Source organism: Lampetra fluviatilis, chromosome 18, assembly GCF_964198595.1.
Source record: "Lampetra fluviatilis chromosome 18, kcLamFluv1.1, whole genome shotgun sequence".
NCBI lineage: Eukaryota > Metazoa > Chordata > Hyperoartia > Petromyzontiformes > Petromyzontidae > Lampetra > Lampetra fluviatilis.
In genome coordinates, this window is record NC_136292.1 from 10,688,559 (window position 1) to 10,714,260 (window position 25,702).

The 25,702-nt window shown below is 52.5% G+C and overlaps 1 protein-coding gene across 1 annotated transcript; it reads right to left on the reverse strand.

Moving 5' to 3' along the window:
* Positions 1 to 2,970: 2,970 nt before the first annotated feature.
* Positions 2,971 to 25,621, reverse strand: LOC144937219 (uncharacterized). The gene is made up of 10 exons (XM_078864579.1): positions 14,894 to 25,621; positions 13,036 to 13,332; positions 11,958 to 12,156; positions 10,673 to 10,825; positions 9,797 to 9,922; positions 9,301 to 9,365; positions 7,036 to 7,241; positions 5,880 to 5,959; positions 5,094 to 5,252; positions 2,971 to 3,879 (listed from the first exon to the last, which is right to left on the reverse strand). The coding sequence occupies exons 1-10, from the start codon at positions 25,579 to 25,581 to the stop codon at positions 3,778 to 3,780; spliced, it is 12,075 nt and encodes a 4,024-aa protein (XP_078720705.1). The 5' UTR covers positions 25,582 to 25,621; the 3' UTR covers positions 2,971 to 3,777.
* Between the last annotated feature and the right edge of the window lie 81 nt (positions 25,622 to 25,702).

A 25,702-nucleotide genomic window follows, 5' to 3' on the forward strand; every position in this document is an offset into this window, starting at 1 on the left:
CTACATACTGCTAAAAACTTCAAACGCACCGCATTTGTAAAAATAATAATTTCGTTGGTTAACACAGGTAGCAGGAACTCTACATTTATTGCATTGCAAATGCAAACTGTCTCCTCACTATCTGGAAAAGACCTTGCTTGACCAATTCATGCTGTATCTTTACATTGCTGGTGCTGGTTTTTTTTTCAATTGTATAAATTGTAACAATAAAAACATATCTTGGAATGCTTAGCAAAATATCGCCTGAGGGTACATAAAAATAACATAACATTTACGTATTTAAAATTATTCTAATTTTCAACTTATGGATTCAATCTATGAGCAAGGTTGCATGTATTTATCCACACGTACGTAAGATAGTGCCTCTGGTCTTCATTTGAGGCACATATAACAAAGCACCTCCCCACTGTGTGTATTTATGTTGAACTTCTTTCGCACCGTACATAGCCAACCGTGATAATCGGGGATGCACTCATGCCCGTCCGTAAAATTCTCATGACTTCCTGGATTTTATTCTGACGTCCTGCATTTTGCCCTGAAAATACTTGGCATAGTTTCAAATGAAACGTTGTATTTAATCACAACATTTGCATTGTGAGGATTTCTATTCAACTCACCAGTGACCTGAAACAATTATATAAGTGTAGTGCTAAACGTTCGTACACCACGTGACAATTTCATTCGTTTGGCTGTGTCAGGTGGTGGAAGGTCTTGTGACAGAAATTTGGTATTAATCAAATATGAACCTATGGAATGACTACTTTCGTGAACTCCATCTACCCTTTATCCACGAGTGGTTACCTCCAATGTAACCTCTTAATCAAATAGATCCTTCCCCCCTCCCCATGGAAGCTCATATGCCATGGTGACACGTCCCAGCATGTCCACTTAAATGAACCACTGACAAGGGCTCAGCAGTCAGCATTCATCCAATGAATCTTTGACAAGTTTTGCTGGGTTTAGCGGACAAAGTTTGAAGTGAGTTGTGCAACTTGTGTTGTCCATTAAATCGCCAACTACATGTCGGTAACACAACTACAGTAGATTGTCTTTCACAAAAAAGGTTTGAATGCAAAACAATGCCAGCTGCTTTAAAAAATAAAAAACCCCGTAAAGTTAATTCGTAAAAAAAAAACAATAAGTGCTTTACACCGTACACAAAATCACAGCAGGTGCAATCTGCCAAAATGTAAATAATCATCATTAAATATAAAAAACGAAAGCGTAGGTATTTGTGGACAGAAACGAGGATGGAGAGAGATCCCCGCAGTCAGTAGTTGCAGAGAGACAAAGCTAGAAGATAGAACACCCAGTGCAATAAACTGGGCCACTTCAGCTCACAATAAAACTAGAGGTGTCATGCCTGCCAAAAGTTGGAACGGATCGTGTTAAAATCGGGCTCAATAGGAGAGGGACGTCCAAACGTGTCCATGAAATAATATAAATAGTGAATTAAAATGTTTACCTTTTATTCTTTGTTAAGTGAATCAATGTCTCAATGGTCATTATATTTTAACCCGGGCCTGTGTTGAAAATACAACTTGTGGCATCGGCTCTAGCCTGGTCATAACTGGATTACACCTATTACGGTTGTCATAACGCACACAAGTAAAATCCACAATGTGAGTGTATAAAAAACAACGGCGAGCTTCAGTATTTGCGTGGCTTTATTTTAAAGTCGCTATAGGGACTTTTTGACCTCCCAAATGTCCCTTTAATAGAGGTAGTTTGTTTTCAAAAGGTCACTGCAAAATTGCCATTCTTCTGGTATGTCGAAGAGTGTTAAGGTACAGGTCTCAAGCGGATGAGACATTAACAGTTTATTCAGCCGTTTGGCAGATCAGACGCTGTGCTTACCTATTGGGGCCACTCGGCATGCAGTTGTGCTTTCATTCCACGCCACTTCTGACAGATGAAGGACGGAGGAGGGTCGGTTACTGAGCCAGGCATTGGAGTGGTCGTCTCCACGAGTCCAGTGACTAAGGGGGGAAGACCTAACAGCAGTTGGTGGGAGACTATATGGACAGGTCTCCGAGGTTGTATGACTACTGTGCAGCAGCAGCAGCTGCGGGAACCTGGTCAAGGATTTGAAAGCGATGGTAATGTGTGGTGGCTTACCAACGGCTTAGTCAATGATGACGTCTTGGTCTGGGAGTTGATGATGATGATCTCAAAGAGTCTCCCTGCTGAAACGAGCAACGGGGCTGGCACTCGTATTTGTCTGCAGCCCTGAGCCAATGGTGGAAATTCCACATTCACATAGCAGGGGGGCCCAGCATCCCCTTCAGACAAGCACCGGTAACTTCTCACATCGCGGCTCTCGTGCTATCAGCACCAGAGGGATGACAGGCTGATGGGATATGATAAGAATAACCTATCGACTGCTGGAAGCAAAGAGGAATGACAGTGATGGTTGGTAAACATTTCTACGCGTGGACGTTTGCGCTCTGCAGGCATGGCACCTCTAGGAGTGTTTTGACAACGGCACGCAACCCGAGAAGGGTTCAAGGCAGCGCAAACGGCGGCAGAGCGAACGCATTTGCCCTTGCGCGTCTCCCTGCGTCCTTACCCATAAATCCCCTGAGCTCTAACTCTTTAAAGTCACCTTCGCGGGTGTTCGCAATTCGGAACCAACTGCGACGTAGCGGCAGTGTGTGGTCCTCCGACGGAGCGGTGAAAACTAAAGCTGGAATGTAATTCGTGTGCTCGTGCACGTGCGTGTGCACGTGCGCGTGCGTGTGCACGTGCGTGTACAAGTGCGTGTGCACGTGCGTGTACACGTGTGTGCGCATGTGCGTGCGTGCGGCAAGGGGCCGTCCATAAATGACGTCACGCGATTTTGTGATGATTTTTGACCCCAATCGTCACACGGCGTCACAAAAAGTCAGACCCCCCCTCAAATATGACGTCACAAAGCTCTGCCCCCCCCCCCCCCAAAAAAAAAAACCTGCTTCAAATCGCTTTAAACTATTGTCATTGTAGTGTGTATTTAATGTGGCGCTGCACTCTGATGTTGTAGGAGAAAACATTTATTAAAAAGTCTATTTAATTAAGTAGAACGTGTTGTCTATATTTATTTAAAGTTACGCATTTTTGATGTGACATCACATTTCTCAACCCCCCCCCTCGTCACACATCGTTACGAATGTCTGACCCCCCCCCCCCAGGTGCGTGACGTCATTTATGGACGGCCCCCAATGTGTGTCTGAAAGCAGCCGCCATCTCCACTGGTTTGACTCGGCCTAAAGTGGCGACCTGCAGTGGTGTATCATCATCACGAGCACAGGGAAGACAAAGGCGGTCAATTGTGAACAGTACTGGCCACACTGTCACGTGATGACTGTCCTGACAGTCTCAAAGAGAGATCCTCACTCTTGTGCGTGTGTGTATGAGAAGTGTGCGTGCATAAGTCTGTGTGAGTGGGTGTGTATATGTACGTGCATCTTGGTGTGGGGAGCGGTAGTGTAGTGGTGAGTGCGCTACAAACCCAGCGACAGCCAACACCGGTGACGATTATCTGAACCGGTCCTGGGCCTCCCCTAGGTCGACTCAGCCTCAAATGAGTACCTGGTGCGGTGTGTAGTAAACATCGCCACTTGGGAGACAAAGGCAAGCCGGGGTGCTGCTGGCCACCCACCCCCTCGTGTGCCATGTCAGCCTTCATAGGAGCGACACGCTAACAGCACTTGCCCCAAAAGTCTGTCAAGGCTATATGGGAGATCTTTGTCTTTGTGCATCTTGGTATGTATTCCACAAGGTGCTGGTGCCACCCCAGGACTAACAGCCGAGCAGCCTGGCCAGGCGGCTGATGCACGCCGCTTGCTCTTTGGCTGCCAGGCTGATGACGTGAGCAGGGAGAGCAGGGGCGCCCAAGTCCACCTGAACACACACGCACACAAAGACAAAGACCCCCATAATAGTCATGCAGACTGATGGGGCAAGAGCTGTTAGGGAACACCTATTAATTGGCAGGACGGTGCTCGATGGAGGTGGTGTGGCCAGCACTGCTCCTGCCTGCCATTGTCTTCCCCATGCTGGTATTTACACATTGTGCCCTGGTACTCATTGAAGGGCGACCTAGGCGAGGCCCAGCAATGGTTCAGATATTCGCCACTGATGTAAGGGGCCGTCCATAAATGACGTGACGCGATTTGGGCCGATTTTTGACCCCCCCTCGTTACACGGCGTCACAAAAAGTGAGACGTCACAAAGCTCTGCCCCCCCCCCCCAAAACCATAGTTACATTTTGAAAATAAAACATGCTTCAAATCACTTTAAACTATTGTCATTGTAGTGCGTATTTGCACTCTGATGTTGTAGGAGAAAACACGTATTAAAAAGGAGGCATTGGAAAGCTGAAATTTAGCATAAAATTCACTTGAAAATATTCAACGTCTAACTAAAACTGCAGATGTTCAGAATATTATATTGAAATTCTCTTATAGTTATAAAATATTAAACGTAATTATAACTATAAAAAAATACTTGAAACTTTGTAGTAGAACGAAGCAAAATGGAGAGTACAATTATAACAGTCACATATTCATTCCAAAGAATGAAAAGCCCTGGTAGAATCATTAAAATCAAAATGTTTAATAACAATCATTCAAAAGTTGTACAAAATTTATGCTTCTCCATTCTCCCATGGAGAAGCAAAATGCTCCTTGATGGAATAAATACATTTAAATAATCAAATAGTTAATAATGAAAATGTATCAAAATTAGTGTTGTTATAACAATTATATTGTTTATATTTATTTAAAGTTGCGCATTTTGATGTGACGTCACATTTCTCAAACCCCCCCTCCCCCCCTCGTCACACATCGTCACAAATGTCTGACCCCCCTCCCCCCCGAGGTGTGTGACGTCATTTATGAACGGCCCCTAAGTCGTGGCTGGGAACCGGACTCGCGTTGCCGGTCTTGTGGCACATCGAGATTGAACAAAGGCAGAATCGTCAGATCATGGCACCTGTCATACATGAGGCTATTGGAGTCACCGACAGATCTAGAAGCTCCCTGAAAGCCTGGAGGGTCACTGTGTCAAACACAATGTCGGCAAACATAACCCAGGCTTGTCGTCTCGTGAGATACCTGTGTGAGGGTGATGATCCTCGTGAGCTCCTGGCCCTGCCTGCTGCACGGCTGAACGAAGCACGCACTGGGCAGCAGCTCAGCCCGCACCATCTCACGCGCCGGGAGGGGGAACGCCTCGTTGTACACGGACTGCGCCACCTTCGCGTAGCCGCTCTCCTGCACCGAAGGCATCGCGTGAAGGGCGCGCGCACGGAAGCCAAACACAGAGGGCGAGTTTTGATTTAAAGCTTTCGTGCCTGCAGCGATTCATATTCTTGGTTCTTTCGGTAAAGTCACGTAGAAGGGAAATCATAAAATAATACTAATATAAAACAATAAAAATTCTCCCGACGTTTCGACTGCAACACAAGCAATCATCATCAGGTGTGAAATCCACAACATTTTTCAAATTTTCTTGCAGTCGAAACGTCGTGAGAATTTTTATTGTTTTATAATTGTATTTTATTATTTCCCTTCTACGTAACTTTACCGAAAGAACCAAGAGTACAGAGGGTGAGGTTACAGATCCGTGCGTATTACGATTATTGACAATAAGAATTCTCGCAACCAAATTTAGCTCGTGTGTAGATGACAGCGTTTCATTTGAAACTGCGCAAAGCAACTTCAGGACAGCACCTAGGAAGTTGGAGTCACTGTGTCACCTGACCCAGCTTCTAAAGTGGGTGTCACGACATTCCAGGAACAATGACAATTTTACAGCCAGCCAATAGTGATTTTGAAACGCAGTATACATCGGTATATATCAGTAATTAAATGCACAAAGTTAATGTATTGTTCCTTTACCTCTTTGAAATCAGCTGCCAGGCAACAGAAATCACGCGGCTGCTTCAAGTAGCAGGCGGAAGAATCGTGAACAACGTGAACTGAAAACAAAGTAAAAACAAAACAACGAGGCATACTCAAACAACACACAGCACAGACACACACTTTTAAATGTCCAAATAACCAAGAGGATGCTCCTAAGCATTGTTAACTTTCGATGCAGTAAATGTTGCGTCTCTGCGACCGTAAACCAGGATATAAAATACTGCGTGTGTCGAGCTGTAACAAAATAAAACCGTGCCTTTCGCCTCATTATCCTAAATCACTCAGAAGCAGATTGTGATGGATCAGGAATGGCCCAGTTCTGGGCTAGGATCAGCAACAGGGCGTGTATGTATGTATGTAAGTTGAACTTCTTTCGCACCGTACGTAGCCAACCGTGATAACCAGAGGTGCAGCCTGGGTCCATGTGCCCACGCTGCGCAAGCTGTGAGCCTCTTAAGCTAAGCCCAGGCACTCTGTACGCTCCCGACAACTCCTTCATCTATTCTATCCTTGCCAATGATGGCAATACGTTCAGGAGCTGGATGCCAATGTCGAGGTCTGCTCGTCATGACGAGGGCTTCAGGAAAGAGTTGGTATAGTTTTTGCTGTTCTTTCTCCATTGACGGAGCGCAGGCTACAGTGGTTTACGATACGGTCCCGAGTTTGGATTGCGTTGCCGTGATCGCACTTCTGTGGCTTGTGTCTTTAATTTTCCATTCACGAAGGAGATGTGCGCATCGGGTCTGTAGATGTTTTTACGCAGTTGACGGCACATCAGTGTCTCATGCGGGAGTAATTTTCAAAGCCAGGTGGTGCAATGTTTGGGTCTCGAATAAGATGTTTATTCTGGACGTCTGCGTCGCTCCACTCTGTTCGCCAGCGTTATTCCGGACCTGAGTGGGATTCTAGGATGGTGGGGGGGGGGGGTGATCAGCACTCGAGGCAACGGTGAGATGCACTGTTGAGTTCTTGTTTCATGGGGAGGTTATCATTGGCAAGAATGTGTGTAAACTCCCCCCCCCTACCCTCCACAGTTCAAGGCATGGGTCAAGAAGCGATATTAAAATAAAGTTTGATTATTATTACATTTACATATATATATTTTAAAAAACACGAATCTGGTTCCCCTTACCGAGCTGGGCACCGTCACCCAGGTCCCGGCAGACCGTGACGCGCGTCACTCCCCCGTCGTACAAACTGCGCCGTCCCGGGTCGCGCACCACGTCCCACACGGCGTCGGCCGGCCGTGCCACCACAGCGGCCACCAGGAAGCCCCACCGCGTCGCCGAGGCCAGCGGCTTCACGAACACGAGGACGCCCGACTCCACGCTCGCCCGCCTGTGGCAAATGTCACGTGCAGGCACGCCGTCGTCGTCATCAACGTCGTCACCTTCATCATCTTCATCAGTCCCGTGGGGATTCGTGGAGTTGCCAGTGATTCCTCGCCACAGTCATTATTTATATTATTTGGCTGCTATAGATTTCCACGTGATGATAAGCCACTTCGTTGAGCTGACGTTTGTGGCCAGGTTGCTTCTGAAAAAGAAGCTAAAAGCTGAGTGGGCTTTAGCTGGTAAAATAAAAATGTTTTTCACTTATTTTTTTTTTTTACGCTTCTTATACTTTGCACTGCTATCATGTTTTTGCATTACTTGTTATCAATTTCTGACCTGCCCCTACTGGACATCTGTGAAAAAGAGCTTTATAGGTCATCAGATTCCTCCAGTATAAATAACGATTCTGATTCCGAACTGCGCACTGAGTCCGCGGTGCGATGTACGGTTCTGCTCTGTCGTAGATTCTTGAACGAAATCGCTGCCTCGCGTTGTTTGGAAGTGCGTTGTAATAAGGTGCTTGATAAACAAAAGTCAAGATGACGATGATGATCGATGATGATCATGAATGCCTGCATCATGCCAAAATTCCAGTGACTGTTTTTTTCGACACAATACATTTAAATATTGAAAAATGTTCGTCGCCATAGTAGCATAAAGTGGACTCGATGCAATTGCACAAGACACCATGAGCAAATGCTAATTTCTATTATGAAGATGCATAATAGGAGACGTTTCAGATAATAGCCCTTTTTCATCGGACATAAATGAGTCTTCTTTACGCTGAAGGGCCATTGCCAAAAATGTGACCTATTTAAAAAAGATATTTAAATTTTAAAGCAGCGTTATTGACGAATATGTTGAGTTTTTTCGTTAGTTGTCCTTGTGCATCACTGTCAACGCAAAAGCAACAGCATCACCAAATAATTGTTTAATTCCACACTGTGGCAGTAGATTTACCGTTCTAATTTATAAGAGGAGAGAATGCGTGTCGTCAACATCACCACATAATTTATTATGAAGATGGGGAGGATGGTGGAGGTCAAAAACGGGACTCGCATCACCAGCCAGCAATTACAAACTTCAGTTGCCTCCGAGGTCACAACAACCCCCACACCGCCGATTTGCACGGCTGGCTAATCGGAGGTGCGGGGGAAGGACACCAAACTAAACACAAAAAGCAGTTCTAAAGAAAGAAAGAAATTAGTTTTTTCAATCTAGATATAAAAGTTCATAGCTCGAATGGCTTAATAATATCGGAAGAGCGTTCCAGACGGCCGCAGACGTGCACGATGCGGTGACCGTCTTTGTTTGATGGCTTGCCAAAAATCGCTCCTGAGGATGACCGGAGGATGACCATAGTTACGTATGTACGTTGAACTTCTTTCGCACCGTACGTAGTTAACCGTGCTCATGGGAAGTGCTCCTTGACGAAATCAGCAAGATCTTCCGGTTCTATCGGACCTCTTTTGTCAGTTTCAAAGTATGAAAAACAAGGATAGGTTTTACCCTTTCTGGCAATACAACAGGTGCTAAGATGTTCAAACACCAAATGGACACCTTTTTCAAGGAATCAAGTCTGCATTAACCAGGCGTACTTGTGGTGAACATGCGAACAAACATGCTCTGACAATTATAAAAATGCATTGTCTTTGAAACTGATTGAAACTGAAAGGTGTATATTTGGTGTTTGAACATCTTAACCACCTGATTTAAAGCTTTCGTGACTGCAGGGATTCATCTTCTTGGTTCTTTCGGTAAAGTCACGTAGAAGGGAAATAATAAAATAATATAAATATAAAACAATAAAAATTCTCACGACGTTTCGACTGCAACACAAGCAATCATCATCAGGTGTGAAATCCACCCCTTCTACGTGACTTTACCGAAAGAACCAAGAATATCTTAACCAAGAATATCTTTCCAGAAAGGGTAAAATCTATTATTATTTTTTCATGTCTTGTGGTCCATTTGTGGCAAGCACTTTGTGTGTGAAGTGGCCCACGCAGCCCTCTGCAGTGCAATTCCAGTGGCGAGCGCAAGTACGAGTGCGTGGGACTTACTGCCATCCTGCAGAAGCGACTCCCTCCAAGAGGCAGTCCACATCTCCAGCTGATGCCGCCAGAACCTGCGCAAAAGACATAGATCCCCCGTATCGCCTTAACAGACTGTTTGGGGCAAGTGCTGTTCGGAATAAAGGCAAATATCGCCCGTTATAGCCTGAACAGGCTGTTGGAGCAAGTGCTTTTACATCATAACCTTGACTCTACTCACCTTCCCGTGGAGTTTCTATGGGTACAAAAGTTGGTAATAAGCACAGAAATTAAATAATGCACTTCAGCGCATTACGTAACACATTACACGGTGCACCTAAGCATGCACCGCTATATTTCACAAGTCACATAGACATGCAGTGCAAAATTACATTACTTAGCGCGCATTGGCATGCAGCGCAAGATTTCACAATTCACACGGGCATGCATCATTACATTACTTAGCGCGCATTGGCGTGCAGCGCTAGATTTCACAAATCACACGAGCAGTCAGGAGAGGGCTGACCTCCGCCCTGGTGGTGCTCAAGACGCCGCGAGCGATCGCTTGGTATTCGGCAACGTCCGTGGGCGGCGGCGGCGATGTCGGCAGCGTCAGCCGCTCGTAGCTCCGTCGCCATGGCGATGGGGTACTCTGCGGGTTCATAGTTCAGAGGTCAAGGGTAGGGCATGCAACAATTCAGGCACCCCCCACCCCACCACCAGCAATTAAATTAATTGTCAATTCGATGCGAAGAATCAGCCGGGGTTTTGTCATCTTGTCTTTTTTTCGGTCGAATTTTATATAGTTCACTGCATAAGCCCACATTTCACATGAGCATTCCCATTTAGAACGGGAGGGGAGCGGGGGGACAAACACATAAAACACAGAAAGGCGCCCGAGTCAAGAATCGAACACAGGCTCTTCTAGCCGTGAGGCAAACGCGTCAGCGACTGCCCTGCCACCCTGCCGCCCAAAGGCATCACACCAATGTGCAGTCTGAGCGAGTCTCCACCTACAACTAAACGAAACTACTGTTATTTTACCAGGCAAGGCCCACTGAGCTATGTCGCACTTTTTCAGAAGTGACCTGGCCACAAATGATAGCTCAACAAATTAGCTTATCACGTGGGAATTCAAAGCAGCAGCCAAATACTCTAAACACACGTTGATTTGAAATGTGGAGGGAAAAAACCGGAGCACCCGGAGAAAAATCCACACGACCAAGGGGAGAACACGCAAACACCAAATATACAGGCGTCCGGGTCGGGAATCAACCCACAACCTCCTGTATACCAGGCGAGGTAGTTAACATCCCGCCACCGGCTCCACGCTCCGCCAACCCCCCTCGCCTGCACCACGGCGCCATTCGCCAAGGACGGCCCGAGCCGCGGCGCCACTCACCGCCACGCCGAGGCCACGGTGCTGCAGCGGGGGACTGCGGCTGCTGTAGCCGGACGTGGGCAGCGAGACGAGGCTGCGGCTGCAGCTGGTGCACAGGCTGGCGGTGCTGGCGCTGACGTCGGCGCCGCCGGCGAGCGCCGCGCGATGGTGATCCTGCGAGAACGGCGACGGTCGGTGCCGGACCGGTCGGGCCGAGCGAGCACATTTTTTGTAAACAATTGCTTAGTTTTTTTTCCCCGCAAGGACTCAGCGGTCCAGGAAAGAGACTCATTTGCAAGAGTGAGTGAGTGAGCAAGTGGGTGAGTGAGTGAGTGGGCAAGTGGGTGAGTGGGTGAGTGAGCAAGCTCAAGTTTCAAGTTTATTTTGTGTAACCAGGCGAGAACTCAAGGGTCCAGGATAGAGTCTCGTTTGCGAGAGTGACCGGGAGGTATTAAGGCTGCCGCAGGGGGTGTGCGGTGATATTTGGAGTTCAGAGTATTTGGCTGCGATCAATTTACACGCGATAAACCACTACGTTGAGCTATCATTTGTAGCCAGGTCGCTTCTGAAAAAGAGCTACATAGCCCAGTGGGCCTTGCCTGGTAAAATATTTTTTTAATGTAAATAGTTTAGTTAGTTTATGTATAATGCCAATTGAGTAATTTGCACCATCACACCGGCACACAATGGCCTACTCTTGCGAATGACGTCACAGGAACTTTAACATCCATCGTGAAGCACACGCCGCATATTCTTTCAGTTAATACAACCGTGGTATTCACCAGGGCGGCCGGCTGGATTCGAAACGTGAAACTTCTACAACGGGCGGTGATGTCACTGGTGTAATAATACATTCCAATTGTGATACACGGTGTCCGTAGTAGGGACAAAATGGATTGGAACGCTTGCGGTGAGCAGTGCCTGTTAAACCCTGTCTCATTCACATCGAGTCTCGAGTTTTGTATCTCGCTTGTAATATGCGTGCAAGTTTGACAAGCCGTGAAAAAACAATTCCCACCTAAATAATTCAAGACGTGTATCATGGGCATCAGAAGTGATTTTAACCGCCGACTCTGAGCACTGTTGCACACCTACCATGTCTGTCCGGTCACCCACACGACCGATCGCCCACTCACCCGCCTGCCCGCCCACCCAATCGATCTCCCGCTCACCTGCTCACCCACCTGACCGATCACCCAATTGCCCATCCGACCATTCGCCCAGGTCGCCCGCTAACTCGCTCACCCGCTCAACCGGTCGGCTGCTCGCCCAACCGAGCGCGCGCCCCACCCACCCACCCCCTCACCGTGGCGGAGGGCGTGGAGGCGCGGTGGTAGCTCAGCAACCGGCGGCGTTCCTGCAGAGCGCGTTCGCGGAGGCGGTGGCGTGCGCGCTCGATCTGGGCACAGGCCTCGTCGCGCGCGCGCTGGTAGCCCCGCAGCAGCTGCTCCACCTCGGCCGCGCCGCGTGACGATCGGCGCCAGCCTCGCCCGCCGGCCACGCCACTGCACCACGCCGGACCGCGCAGCAGAAGCGGAGCGCCGAGAGGATTACGCACCGGAGCGCGCGAGCAGGCGATCGCAGGACAACGACAACAGACACAGATGCCTCATACAAGCCCACATCGTGGACAGTCAATATCAAAACTGCCCCACAGTTTGCTTGCATTGGACCAATGCTGCTGATAATGTGCACTCCCGGAAGGCCATACAGCCAAAGGGTCGTGTAGAAAAACTACTTTTTTTTACAACTATGGGAAGGTGTTATTTAATTCGCTGTACAGACCTGTGCTGTTTGCGAGCACCTATTGCAGCCAGCGTACGATCACGTGGCAGCAAATACATTCCCCGTGTAGCCTAAACTGACTGTTGGGGCCGGTGCTACAAGCGAAGGCCTCTTCTGACAAAGATGGGTTGAAAAACAAATGAAGAGATGGGGAGGAAGAGGGGCGGGCTGGGAAGAAGAAGCGCGGCAAAGACGAGAAGGCAGCTACAGAGCGCCACTTCTGGCATAAAAGTCATTGCCGGGCAATAGGCAGCGAATTTAAACTAGAACTATTTTAGTTTTACCAGGTAAAGCCCACTGAGCTATACAGCTCTTTCTGAGAAGTGGGCTGGCCACAAATGATAGCCCAATGAAGTGACATATCATGTGCAAATTTATAGGAGCCAAATGCTTTTAACGCGTGATGTTAAGTCTAAATGTGGAGGGAAAAACCGGAGGACCCAAAAAAAATTCCATGCGACCACGGGGAGAGAGACACTGCAAACTCCAAATATACAGCAGGCGTCAGGGTCGGGATCAAACTCATGACCTCCTGTATACCAGCCGAGGCAAATAACATCTCGCCACTGCGGCGCCCTAGTGAAGAGAGCATCCTCTACCAGGCTGAGCTGTAGGCATCGGCTTCAAGGCGTGGCACCATCTCGTCGCCACCGTCGCCGCCGCCGGTGCCGGTGCCGCCCAACCCGGGGATCGGCGACGGCATCCTCGTGGGCGGGCTCCAGCGTTGGGCGCGATCGGCGTCGGAGCCACGACCGCCGGACGGGGTCTCCGCCGTGACGGGCCGAGGCAGCGCCAGCGGCGGGCTCGGCTTGCAGGGGCTGAGGCTCCGCGAGCGGCGGAAACGGCGGAGGCGCTCCTCACGCTCCCAGCGCAGCCCCTCGATGACGCTCGCGTGCCTGCGGTGGAGGAGGGGGGGGGGGGCACGAGCGACCGCCATTATTTTACCACGCTACGTTAATCATCATCATCGTCGTCATCACCAGCAGCAGCAGCAGTGGCAGCAGCCACGAACAGTCGGCTGTTGGACAAAGGCCTCCCCAACTGAGATGTCGCCATCCGTCAGGTTGCCACGATGCCGCACAGTCCGTCTCGCTCCGGCGCACGGGCCGATCTCGCCGCTACACCTCCGCAGCGGGCGGCCCCTCAAGCGCGTTCCCCTCCTCTAGCTGACCATTCCATCCCGTGACATGAGTCTCGCCCCCATCGGCCATCGACTCCTCTAGCGATAGGTCCTGCCCGGGCCAGTTTACGTTTCTTGACATTCAATAACGATCCACACAGATCATGCGCACGAGCTAATCTCGTTGCCCCATTTCCACAGTCGAGGTGATCTGTGTTATTAAGAGTAAATGCATGTAATATAATATTATTGATTTTCCCATAAAACCCACGGTCGGTCCCGAGACTTTTGTTCTACACAGGCATGTGTGGCCATTTCCATGAATGCGTATTTGGCTTTTGCGAGATATCTAGAGCACCTGGAGAATACCCACGCATACTAGGCGATAATACTCGTAACTCCGACGGATAGATCCATTGCTATACCGCAATCTCTAAGCCACCTCCCGAGCCAGTAATGCCCATAGGCCACAATGAGACCACGAGGCTCGGATAGCGGCCCAGTCTGAGAGGGCTTTGCCGCCTCAGCCGGCAGAGACGGGACACCAAGGGTCCATTTGGTACGAGGTTATGCTTCCAGGTTTGAGGCATCGGTTTGATCAATTTGTTCAGTTTTCTATAGAGTAAGTCCCAGATAGCAACACGACTTTATACAAAAATGTTGTTCACATTCCGCCATCCTGAGAGTCACCATGCCCACTTGTTACAGACAGATAGACAAACATGCAGTCGTCAGGCTGGCAGACAGAGGTAATGCATTACAGTATTCCCACCTTATTTACAAACTTGCAATTCGCTATTTCGGCTATCCACGAATTTCATGTGGAATTCTACACGACTGCATCGAGAGAGAGGCAGATAAAGAAAGAGAATAGAGATAAAGAGATGAGATAGATACAGAGAAAGAACTTCTCGAAGCTTTAGAAACATTATCCGCGAAATTTGCAATTCACGAGCATCTCCGGAACTATTCCTCACAAATACTGCAACACGTTTAACCTTGGCTGGAAAACGTAAAACATCACGGGCAAAAGCTAAACTATAAAACTCAACTATTTTTATTTTAACCAGGTGAGGCCCACTGAGCTAATACCGCTCTAATTCAAAATCGCCCTGGCCACAAATCATAGCTCAACGAAGTGGCTTATCATCACGTGGGAATGAATATCAGCCAAAGCCAAATGCGTGATGTTGTTTCTAATTGTGGAGGGAAAAAGCGGACCGCGGGGAGAACAGGCAAACTCCAAATATACAGCAGGCGTCAGGGGTTGGGATTGAACCCATATCCTCCTGCACACCGGGCGAGGTAGTTAACATCCGGACACTCGGGCGGCGTGCCTGCGCAGGAGCTCCTCCGACGCCGTTGGGGGCCGCGTCGCTCGCTCGGAGGGGGAACCGTCGTCCAGCGCGCGCAGCATGGCGTCCGTCTCGCCCAGGCCGTAGTTGAGTTTCGCCTCGGCCAGCTCGACGCTGAGCGGCCGACGGCTGCCGCCCCCCGCCGAGAGCAGCGTGGCCAGCACCATCTTCCGCTCGCGCCTCAGTTCCTCCAGCTCCATGGCTCGCGCCGCCATCTCATCGTCACCCCCGTCGCCGCCCGCCGGCTTCCCGCAGGCCACGTCCACCCCCCGTGTCGCCAGCCCTTCGGCCCTGCCTTCCGTCCTCTCCGCTGTTGCCGATTGATTGTCTTGGTGGTGGTGCTGCTGCTGCTGCTGATGGTGGTTGCGTTGGTCGGTGCTCGATGTCGTCTGGTGTGTCGCATCGCGTTCAAGCGCAGTGTCAATCTTCCCTGCGGTTGGCTGACTGGACGGATTGTCGTCGGGCACGTTTAACTTCTGGACGGATTTGTTGGTAGATTTGGAGGACGGGGACTGCGAGATTTCGAATCCTGGACTTGATCCTACGTTGTCACGGCCAGTTCTCGACCACGTGAGCTCTGTGTTCACGAGTCGCGGTTCTTCACCGGCTGACAGAGGCACCCTCTGAATGGGACTTGGTGAATCGGAGGAGCGTGTCTCTTGTTTGTGACAAGTTAAAATGACAGGGCTTGCAGAATCACCTTCCGGTTGCGCAAGCTTGTCTTCGCCGCCAGAGTGCCGAGAAACTGGTGTCCAGATCACCCAACGTGGCTCGCCTGAATCAACACGAATTGTCGCATCAGCGTTGGCACCTAAAGCTGACCCGACTGTGACCTTTGTTGCCAACGAAAGCTCGCTGAGGTGCAACGAAGTCTCGTGGGGAACGGGCTTTCCTAGAGCCTCTTCTTCAACATTTTCAGCAAGGTACACTTTCGCAATCATGGTATTCGCATCATCATCATCATCCGGCGACTGTGCCGGCCCTGCTAGCCGGCTCGCCTGGATGCCCGACCAACCGTGGAACTTGTCGTGCTGTGGCAGGTCTGACGGTAACGGGCTGAATGATTCGGCTCTGCTCGCGCCGCCCCCTTCCACGGCGTCTGTGGCCTCGTGCTCCTGCGGTGGAGAGGCGCCGATTGGCCGAGCGTTGAGGAGCTCGTCGGTGTCGCAAGACCCCGTGGAAAGAACACTTTCAGCCATCCTCTCCGCCACCTCGTCTGGCGGCCGCGGCGGGATGGCGAGCGGTGGTGCCCCACCGTGACGACGCATTCGACCCGGCTCTCCGTCGACGGCGGCAGCAGCCGAAGAGCGTCCGTCACCCGCTGCAGGAAATTCGAGCCGCGCTTCGAAGCCGCCGTCTTCTACTCCGACTTCCGTCCTCGTCACCTGCGACTCCTCCCGCTCCAGATCAAATGCGTCCGGCTGACAAACGCGGCCCGTGCATCGGCGGGCGTTGCGGGCAGGCCTGCCGTCGATGTCGTGGCTCAACGCGTCCCATTCGGTCTCATCATTGGGCGAAGCAGATTTACCGCGCGATGAAGACTGCCTCGGCTCTCGGCCTGACGAAACACGCTCGGTCAGCGACACGTCGGGCTCGCTCTGCCTCCTCTGCCGGCGTGGATCCGCCGCGAGTGCGGCCGCGGAGCCGTCGGTCTCCCCGGGGTTCCCTGGTCCCTGCCGCTCTCGAGAAACCGGGCAGCCCCGCTGGTTTGCGCTGACCACCAAGATGGGTGACGTGGCGCGGTCGACGAGGACTTTGGTTGCGATGGCATCTGCATGCGTCCACGTGCGGAGGTCGGGCACCTGCACGTTTTCCGCCACTCCCCTCGCGGGCGTTCGTGGGCGGCTCACCCAGTCCCGGCCTCGCACGCTGAAGGTCGTGGGGTCACGGGGCTCTGCTGCCGCGTCCGATCCGGTCACCTTGATGACGACACTGAAGGTTTGGTTCTGAGACGTCTCGGCGAGCATCAGCTGCCGGTCCCCCACATACATGCTGCTGCTGCCGCTACCACCACCACCGTCTCCATGACTGCCAAGCGAAGTGCACTTGTCCGTCTGTGTACTGACATCCTCGTGAGTTGTCGTGCCAGCGTCGCTCGCTCTCGGTGGGCGACGGAGAGACGAGGCGTCAGCAGAATTCACCACTAACTCGGACGGGCTGAACAGGGGTGACTGAAGGCCAATGTTGCCCAGAAGTTGAGTGGTGTTGATCAGAAGCTGTGACAGGTGGAGAGATAAATTGTGAAGGCTTCTCCACTGATGGCGGCCCAGGAGTTCGGCAGATGGCAGAGTTGATGGCCCGCTCTCCCGACCTCCTCCCGATCCGACGTCGGTGACGCCAGCGCCGGCGATCCTCGTCTGCGTGCACCTCTCCACCGTGACGACGAAGTCCGAGGTCCCAGCATCCGCTGCCGGCGTCACCGCGTCGGTCGACGACCCGCCATGCCGTGATGGTGCGGTGAGGTCGTAGAACCCGTAGCGAGACGTGTGCTTGCGGCGGCCACGATCGTCGGGCAACTCGTCGTGGCTGCAAAGCCGCGAAGAGGCGCCGTCCGAGCTCCCCTCGTCACCGCTCCCGAAGGTTTTCAGCAGTTCCCGGGAAATCTCCCCTGAGCCGCAGCTCGTGCTGCCCGCCGAACTGCTCGACGGCTCACCCCGGTTCACGGCGTACGAGCTCAGGTGGGAATCAAAGGGCAGGCCCGCGCCGTTAAGGTCGTTGTCCACACTGGAGCTGCGGTAGCGTTGCACGGCTCCCTCCCCGAGGTCCCGGCCCGCCGCGGTGACCTCCGAGGAGCTGCCGAACAACGCGCGCCTGCGACCGGCGCTGCGCCTTCCGCGCTGCTCCTTTTGCCACCGCTGGCCGAACGGGTTGACGTCGCTCGGCACGAAGGTCACGGCTTGCTGACCGCATTCCTCGCCGAGATCGTCGCCTGCAGAGCTCCGGGCATCGTCAACGCCGCCGCATGAAGCCGCGCCGCCCATGGCCGTTTGGCCGTTTGCGCCGCCGGTTGCTTCCGCGGGCGATTGCTCTTTCACTGGTACCTGACTCTGTGTCATGTGACCATCTCCTGCTGTCTGACTCGGCGTGGCACTACCTTCAACAAGCTGCTGCTGCTGCTGGTTTCCGTTCTCTCCCTGTGACTCTTGGTTGGGAAGTACCGGGCTCATCTCCTCGAGGCAAGATTCACTTGTCAAACCCACATCTGCCGTAGCATCTGTTTGACAGGACCTTGGCCCCGTGTCGAACTTTGGTTGCGCCTGTTGGCAAAAAGCCTCTGTGCTGCCGTCTTCTTCTTCTTCCGAGGCGCTGGACACCACCGAGTGGAGTCTCGGCTCAAACACTGGCGTCACGATCATCTCGTCCCCACTCTCTGAAAACAAGTACGACCTCCGTTTCGAGTGTTCGCTGCCCGCGGGTGAGCCCACGGACACCTGGGGATACGCCGACAGAAGGTAGTCGAGAGGACGCCCGATGCCCAGCGCTCGTTCGTCGTGTCCATCGGGCAGAATGCAGCACCTGGATGCCTCGGCAGATCTCGGTCTGGAGCTCTTGGTAAAGAATTTCCCTTTGCCCTTTGCGTCGGCTGACCTCGGTCGCTGTTTCAGCACCGAAGGCGGCTTCGACTCGTCCCGATGCCTCTTGCCAAATCTCGGATGCTCCATCGCAGTGTCATATGGCACGCGAGCCGCAGCGATGGGCGCGGCGGTTTCACGGTCGCCGCCGGCCCGGCCCGCGTGGCCCGCGAGCACCGCGTCTGCGCGCGGCTGTGCCACCGGCGACCGCTCCCCGTGGGAGGGCCTGTGGTGAGGCCCGGAGAACGGCCTTCTCCTGTGGACTTGCGGCTCCTCCCTGGCCTCCTCGCTGGACGATGTCGACTCGGAGGCGCGGTGCCACCTCGCCTGCTTTACGGGCGAGGCCGTGCCACCAGCATCATCGTCCGGAAGACGGTGGCATCCCACCGACGGCCCCCGCACCCCTCCATCGTTCTCGCTGCTTTCTGCGGAGAGGAGGCCACCGCTTCGGCTCGCCGCTGAGCTCCGCGTGGTCTGGCTGCCCGAGTCTCCGCCTGCCGAACACCCTTCAGGGCGGGGGCCCCCAACTTCGACCGTCGAAGCGCCCGCATTCGCTCCCTCACCACCGCCGCCGGCGGCTCTCACGACGGAAGCGGGACCGGCGCCGCCCGCATTCGCCGCGACGTCTTCCGGCGCGCTGACCAAATCAGGGACCATCTCGACGTCGCTTAAGACGTCAATCGACGAGTCGATCGTCACACTGCGGCTGCTTGACAACTGCCCGCCCATCCGGCGTGGGAGGGAAAGGGAGGAGCTGCATCCTTCGTCATCTTCCTCCTTCCTGGCCGGGCTTTCATCACGGTCGATGGCCCTCCCCTGGTGGTGCCCGATGGCCTGCTCCAGTAGGTGGCGCAGCTGCTCTTGCTTGGCGGGCGTGAGCTCCCCTGAGGACGACGCGAAGTCCTCGTCCCGCGGGTCCGCCATGATGTCGAGCCGCCGTTCGGCCTTAGGGCCTCGGTGCTCTTCTTCACCAGCGGCGTCTTCGGCAGGATCTTCGGCAGCGCAAGACCGTGTAGCCGTGGCCGGCGTGAACGTGAACAACGACGCTTGCGTGGAGATCGTCGCCGCGTCCGAGCTCCATTCCGTCGCAAGTGTCCGAGCGGGGCCGTCGCTCAACGCCAACGTTGTTTCCTCGTCTCTTGGATGAACGTGCAGAATTTCCCCCAGCTCTTGCTTCACGTCGGTGCATTGCTGATCCGCACGCTCTGAGCTCGTGATGATGGATTCCATCAAGACACCTCGAGTTCCTTTGAAGGGCAACATCTCTTGCTGCCTCTCCCCATTAGCATTAGCCTCTGCTTCGGGATCTGACAATGGCTGCTGTCGGGCTGTGTTAATGGATTGATCATCGGCCTCCTGCACTCTCTCCAAGGCTGATTCCTCTGGAGAAATGTTAATTGTACGACACTGCTCTTGTTTTGCCATCGGTGAAAGGTGTGGACTCGCAGGCTTGACCCCGCCATCTGTAAACACAAAGGCCGATCCAGGACCCCCGTCGGAAGCAGCATTAAACTTTTCATCCGCCTGCACTGCAACACCATCGGGGGCACGGCCACCCTGAGCTTCATCGCTGAACGCCAGAGCAGACGTTTCCCCCTCTCTGAGACCACCGTCATCCTTGCCGTCGATTCCTGCAGGCCCTTGCGATGGAATGGCGGTGTCGTTTCTGCTACCACTGCCATCTGCATCGTCAACAGCACCGACCAAGCTTCTGACCACTTCGGTGATCTCTGCCAGCTGCACTGCGTCTGGTCGCGATTGAGCTTCACTGGACGGTGGACGATCTGAATCTGCCCCGGCCACATAAACGACAAGCTCTTCCGTTCTCTGCTGCTGCCCTTCGCCGACGTGAACCTCGGCATTCTCAAACGGAAAACAGAGTTCTCCTGCGACCGCTTCACACCCGCAACTCGCGGTTTCACCGTCGGCACTGTCATCGCAAATTATCAAACTACCTTCACTCTTCCCGGGAGACAAGGGCGGGTTCTTTGGAAGCGCGTCAACATTTTCGCCGCTCGGCAAGTTGTCCACTGGCGTAACTTCCCCACCCGCATCGGGACTTTTATCGCCGGGGTCCTCGGAGCCTGGGACTTGTCGTGAGAACTGGACTCCTTCCTGCTGGTCCACCGAGACCGGCGATGGTAAATGCTGGGCCCCTCGCGCTTCAGCGGTGCCGATCGTTGCCACGTTTTCCTGCCGACGGGATTCACAGCTGACGTAGCGGTGGCCGTCTGCGCCGGTGAAATCTGCACGATATACGTTTTCGCCTCCTGCAGAATTCTGCTCTTGGCTACATTCAAGATCTCCACCAGCGACTTCGTGGGGCTTGGGAATGCGGGGAGTGTCGTCTTTGAGGCCGCTCAAATTAAGAGCTTGCACTGAAGATGTCGAGGTCGCATCATCTTCTGTTCCATCCAATACATTCTCATCTTCACTACCCTGAGGTTGGAGCAGGCTGAGGTCCAGTGAGAAGCTTGATTTATCAACATGCGCTTCACTGACGCCATCATGAAATTGTGCTGCTTCTGTGTGAATTTGCTCAGAACAATCAGTGCAGTATTCCACATGGAGATCCATCTCCGATGGGTGCCTTGCTTCGCGATGGGAAAATCCAAAATCTGATCCGGCTGTGCTATCTAGGTCATCTTCCCCATCGTATGGATATTCAATAACTTCCACCGAATTATCACGCTTAAGTTCGACACGCTCTGAAGAAATGCGCTTTTCACTCTCTGCTGAGTAAATGTGCTGCGTTTCTACACCGACAGTCACGGTCTGAGTATCTACCCCTTCGTCCAAGAACTCGGCGCTGCCCTCCGTGCCAACAACGGCAACAGAGCCCTCCTCCTCTTCCTCTTCGGGCCTCAGTCGTTTATCGTCGCCTGAGAAGTCCGTCCCTTTGGCCCTTTTACTCGCGAGGACCGCGTCGCCGGCGACTCTCGCACTGTCTCCTTCCTCGGCGCCGTCGTCAAACGAGATTCTCGGCATCCCAAACATGGCATGGAAAGCTTTCTTGAAGGCGGCCGTCATCGCCGGCGAGAGTCTCTCGTCCAGAAAATCGCTTGCCCCCGCCGCCTCCGCCTCCTCCTCTCGTTCGCTGGCCCCGTCGCCACCCGCCGCCGTCGAGGACGCCGTGTGAAAGGAATCCACCGAGTATTCGGAACCTCTCGGCGTGTCTTCCTCGTCTCCGCTCACCGCCGCGAACCCGTGTCCATGGTCGCCCTCTTCTGCGAGGTCGTACCCCGCGGCGAACGCGTGACGTCTGCCCCGGAGGTCACTCGCGGACGACAACGAAAGCCCGCAGTCGTCGTTCAGGTCGAACGAGCACTGGGAAAAAAGGGAGCTGGCTGCATAGTCTTCTTCGTAGCCGCCACCGCCATCTCCGTCCATGCCGTCCGCCATGTGCTCGAATTCCTCCGGCACCGTCTGCAGACTGCGCTCCCAAACGCCGTCCCCCGCGGCTGCGCTGGAGGCCACCTGCGGCTCGTGCATGGAGGGGGCCTTTTTGAGCACCCCCCTCGCGACGATGTGCGGCAGCTCTGTCGCAACGCTCGTCCCTTTGCGGGGATCGTCGAAGCGGGTGCAATAAACGCCACGAGGCTCGGGTGGAACCGCGACAACGTAGATGCTGCACTCGGGTTGTTTGGTGCTGTCGAGCGGCAACACTTCCGGGCCGACCGCGGGCAGCGACGGTTTTTGATCCAGATGTCTCGATTCCTCGTCCTCGCCTCCGTCCTTTGACCCATGTTTGTGTTCGCCGGTGCCAATGAGGGCTCGGTGAGGCCCACATTCCGGGCTCTCCAGCAGCGTTTCAGACGAGGTGTACCCGCTGTCCTTACGGCTCTGCGTTGTCTCCAGCTTGTGATGGACAGCAAGGTGGTACCGAGCCTTCCTCGACGACTGCGAGCTCTTGCCGACCTTTGCTTCAACGTCCGTCCGATGATCCACGCGCCCACTTTGGTCACTTTGCATCTCGGTGCTCCCCACACCGATCACACCGAACTCATCGCAGACTCCACTGTCCTCGTGAGGCGATGGTAGCTGTGCATTCACGGTCAAGCCCGAAAAACTCCCTGGCCTCCCCGCTTCCCGCCGTGATGAGGCAGGCGCCTCAATGTGGATGGTAATTTCAACGGGGGATTGTGTTTTGCCTTCGGGAGGAGCAGGTGAGCAAATGTTTGTGATCTCAGGCTGAGGTCGGGTTGCAGACTGTCGCGCAAACGCGGTCTCCGGGTCGGACGTCGCTCTCATCGCAGTCCCACCCTGGACCACTATTTCCCCACGCTCTTCGACCCCCGTGTTCTCACACTCGGCGGCGAGCATGAGTGCCGAGCGTGCGTGTGACTCATCGTCCGTCGCTGCATTTTCTTTCGCGACGGTGGTGAAAATGACCCGGCCTTTCTCATCGCCAGGAGCGAGCAGCTCAGCTTCCCCATTGCCTTCGGCGGTAAGTTCCAGGCTGACGCCGTGCACAGCACCGCGGTTCTGTGATTGGCATTCTGGTGAAAGCGCTACTGAAAGCCCAAGAGATTGTGTTTTGCCTTCAGAAGGAGCAGGCGGATGACCCGCAGCGCTCTCGGACTGAAGCAGGACGGTGACAGATTCTGCGTGGTGGATTGAAGAAACACCCTCCAGGTCGGGCATCACTCTCGTCGCCGTCCCGTGCTGGATCACTATTTCCTCACACTCCTTAACCTCTGCGTTCTCACACTCGGTCGCGTACACGAGTATCAGGCGCGCGCCTCGCTCACCATCTGCCGCTACATTTGCTTCTGCGGTGAAGCCGACTCGAGCCTCACCGCCGGCGAGCGGCTCTGCTTCTTCGTTTCCAGCAATGGCGTCTACAGTCAGACTGACCGCAACGTCGCCATCTCGCGTTCGATGCGCCGATGAACGCGGCGCAGAAAGCCCAAGAGAATCTGTCTGCGGCGGTAGCCCGCCGCACTCTACACCGTAGCCATGATTGCCACGCGCCGTCTCACGATTGTTCACGTCACCGATTGCTGTTGTGCCATCGCCAAACACCTCTACGCCAATGCCAACATTCGCCTTCGCGTTTTCGTCATCCTCCATTGCACCTTCCGATGATGGAGCCTTTGCTCTTTCCGCCGAATGAGAATCTGGTGCTGGGGATACACTGCAGTGGGGCTGGCAGGTTTCAACTGGGTGGGTCTGAGATTGTGGGTTGTCGAAATGAAGATCATTGTTTTGGTAGTTCTGAAGTCCTTCAGATGCCTCAGGGTCTTCCATTAACACCATCCCAGAATCCTCATCGCTACGGTGTTCCGCATGTTGTTCTGAATATACTGTTTCCACAGCAGTATTAAATAGCTTCTCCTTGTCAGCTGATTCGTGAGCAGGTTTCACTGAGACAGCATCAATTGGTGGTTCCTCTTTTATTATCTCTTCATCTTCTGTTACAGCTGCTACAAATGACACACACCCTACCAGTGATGAAATTAGCTCACGATGCAGGTTCTGGTAGTTCTGAAGAACTTCGGATGCCTCACGTTGAGGAATACTGTCCAATTCGGAAAGTGCACCATGAACAGAAAGGTCATCCTCTGTCCGAACCATCCCAGTGTCTTTATCTTTATGAGCGGTGAGATGTTCTGAACGTGTGGTTACGCTATCCATGTCTACATCAGCTGTTGCCACCTCAATGTCTGATGTCTCACTTGCTTCTGCTATACCTGCCATGGCCGATAACAAAGAAGCCGTTTTTTCATAAGGAGCAACTGCAAGAAGTTGAGGTTCATCTGATTGAGATTCATCTGATTGAGATGTCAGAAAAATTCTTAGAGGCTCTTCCTGAAGTTGGGGGATGCCGGTGTCAAGGCCAAGGCTTTTCTTGACATCGGTGTCTTCCGCTGTCCCAAGTTGTGTGGCATCGTCTGTTAGCGTTATCACGTTCCTCCTAACAACAACAAGGTCTTCCGTGAACACCGTTCGAGAATCCTCATCGCCATAGTGTTCTGCGTGTTGTTCTGAATATACTGCTTCCACGGTAGTATTATATGTTTTCTCCTCGTCTGCTGATTCATGAGTGTGCTTCACTGAGACAAAATGAGTTGCTGATTCCTTTTTCATAATCTCTTCATCTTCTGTTGCAGAATCTACAAATGATACAAATGACACACGCCCTACTGGTGAAAAAATGAGCTCACGATTTTCGTTCTGGTAGTTCTCAAGTCCTTCAGATGTCTCACGTTGAGGAATACTGTGTGATTTTGAAAGTACAGCATGAGCACGAATTTCATCCTCTGTCTGAACCATCCCAATGTCTTCATCTTTATCAGCGGTGAGATGTTCTGAATGCGTCGTTTCTGTGTCCACGTCTATATCAGCTGTTGCCACCTCCATCTTTAATGTATCACTTGCTTCTGCTACACCTATGGTGGTATCCGTGACGTCTTCTTTTGAAGCAGCGTTTTCTTTCAAAGCTTCTGTCGTGGCTGCTAAAGACAGAAAATATGTTTCCTCCGAAGTAGCAGCTGCAAGCAGTCGCGAGTCATCTGATTGAGATGTCGGGCAAATTCCAAGGGGCTCTTCCAGAAGTTGGGGGCTGCTTGTGTCAAGGCCAAGGCTTTGGTTGAAATTAGTGTATTCCGTGGTGACATCATCTGTTTGTGTTATCACGTTGCTCCCAACAACATGGTCTTCTGTTAACGTCCCAGAATCCTCATCACTATGGTTTTCAGCGTGTTGTTCTGAATATACTGTTCCCACATAATCAATTTGTGGTTCCTCTTTCATAATCTCTTGTATATTCTCTTTATCTTCTGTTGCAGATAATGAATACATTAGCTCCTGATCTCCATTCTTGTAGTTCTGAAGTTCTTCGGATGTCTCACATTGAGGAATACTGTCACATTCTGAAAGTGCATCATTTGCAAGAATGTCATCCTCTGTCCGAATCATCCCAGCATCTTCATCTTTATCAGTGGTAAGATGTTCTGAACGTATGGTTGCGCTGCCCATGTCTACATCAGCTGTTACCACCTCAATGTCTGATGTCTCACTTGCTTCTGCTACACCTACAGTGGTAGAGGTCACGTCTTCTTTTGAAGCATAATTTTCTTTTAAAGCTTTTGTCATAGCTGCTAAAGACAGAGAATGCGTTTCTTCAGAAGTATCAGCTGCAAGCAGTTGAGATCCATCTGATTGAGAAGTCGAGCATATTCCAAAGGGCTCTATCTGAAGTTGGGGGTTGCCTGTG

Bases quoted from the DNA above. Each gene is read 5' to 3' on its own strand.
- LOC144937219 (XM_078864579.1), bottom strand. From the start codon at position 25,581: ATGACAAAAGCTTTAAAAGAAAATTATGCTTCAAAAGAAGACGTGACC. The intron at 9,366-9,796 runs GTCAGCCCTCTC...TCTTTTGCGCAG, and splicing joins TGAGCACCACCAGGGCGGAG to GTTCTGGCGGCATCAGCTGG. The intron at 5,960-7,035 runs GTAAGGGGAACC...CTTTGTTTTCAG, and splicing joins GGGTGACGGTGCCCAGCTCG to TTCACGTTGTTCACGATTCT.